We start from the raw sequence: 1,510 nt of genomic DNA, 5'->3' as shown, positions 1-1,510 counted from the left end.
CCCCCCTAGGGCCCTCCAGGTTTCCAAGGACCTGCTGGTGAGCCTGGTGAACCTGGTCAAACTGTGAGTACATTGTTTTCACTTGTGATAAATATTTTTAAGATGTTTATTAATACAGCCTTAACTAAATGATGAGACTCTTTTCCTTAGGGTCCTGCAGGTTCTCGTGGTCCCGCTGGCCCTCCTGGCAAGGCTGGTGAGGATGTAAGTATTTATTCCTAAACTCTTCCATTTAAATATTCCTGCCTCAAAAGAGATTCTAGATTCAAATCAAATAGCTTGCCAAAAGTTGAATAAGCCTAACATAGCTCTCCCCATATGGAAATTATTGTTGTAATGAAATATTAATCAGCTTGGTTATTTTTAAAGAAATGTTGTTAATTAAATATATGTTTGGATCCATATTTTTCTGTAATGTCTTTTCCCTTGTTGTAAAATCCATGATACTCCACTTTCATGTGGTAACATAGCAGGAAAAGGTTTATCTTATAGATGCTTTTATGTTTTAGGGTCACCCTGGAAAACCTGGACGACCTGGTGAGAGAGGAGTTGTTGGGCCACAGGTGAGACTTTTATAAGTCCAATGAGACTTTATATAGTCCAAATACCAGAGGGCTTGAAGATAGAAAAATAGTTGCAAAAACTAGACTCAATCTATGTGTCATCATAGATGTCACACATATCGGAACACTAATTGAAGATGTCTGATAAATAAAAGGAGTCTAGTGATCTAGTGAAGAATTCATGTTCTTGTTATGTGCCGTCGAGTCAAACCCGACTCATAGCGACCCCTCCTTGGGTTTCCGAGGCAGTATCACTACGGAAATAGGATTGCCCAACCTTCCTTCCGAGGAGTGGCTGGTGGGTTTGAACTGCCAGCCGTCTGGTTAGCAGGCAAGTGTCTTAGCCACTGTGCTACCAGAGCTCCCATAGAGTTCTTATTAATGCAGATGATGCAGTATTAATGACAGCATTCATACTAGAAGCAACTATATTCCATTTTCTACAATACTATAATTACTCACATAAAGGCATATTAGTTTGTTGCTCTGTGCTTTAAAATATGCTAAGTTTTTTGTTTGTTTCTTTAACTTACTGATGTTGTTTGAAAGTTCACAGAGAAAATTGGTTTCCCATTGAACAATTCATATAAATTTTATTTCATGGCATTGGTTGTCACAAAAAAACTCATTGCCATCGAGTTGACTCTGACTCCTAGCGCCCCCTCCTTGGGTTTCCGAGGCAGCTGTAATCCCCTGAGTATAACAGCACTCTTCCATTCCTCCCTGGGTTCCCAGTTTCCATTCGTCCTTCTGTCCTGCCCCTTCCTGCCTAATATATGAGGTTTTTATTCTGAGCTTAAACTTTAATGAGAAAAAAAGGTTTGGAGGGAAGCAATCATCACTGTCTTTTCCTTTAGATCAAAACTGTTACTCGTCTTCTTCTGTGTTTCTTTTAAGGGTGCTCGTGGTTTCCCTGGAACCCCTGGACTGCCTGGCTTCAAGGGCAT

The 1,510-nt window shown here is 40.3% G+C and overlaps 1 protein-coding gene across 1 annotated transcript in view; it reads left to right on the top strand.

The window, feature by feature from the left end:
• Positions 1-1,510, top strand: part of COL1A2 (collagen type I alpha 2 chain) — a 37,534-nt gene that overhangs the window by 10,481 nt on the left and 25,543 nt on the right. The window contains exons 8-11 of the mRNA XM_007939805.1: positions 10-63; positions 151-204; positions 510-563; positions 1,461-1,509. Coding sequence (XP_007937996.1) covers positions 10-63; positions 151-204; positions 510-563; positions 1,461-1,509 — 211 coding nt within the window. The remainder of the gene's footprint in view (positions 1-9; positions 64-150; positions 205-509; positions 564-1,460; position 1,510) is intronic.

Source organism: Orycteropus afer, unplaced genomic scaffold (genome assembly GCF_000298275.1).
Source record: "Orycteropus afer afer isolate SDZICR_OR568_19922 unplaced genomic scaffold, OryAfe1.0 scaffold00063, whole genome shotgun sequence".
Lineage (NCBI taxonomy): Eukaryota > Metazoa > Chordata > Mammalia > Tubulidentata > Orycteropodidae > Orycteropus > Orycteropus afer.
The sequence above is the reverse complement of the archived record's forward strand: the minus strand, read 5'-3'. Positions and strand labels throughout refer to the sequence as shown.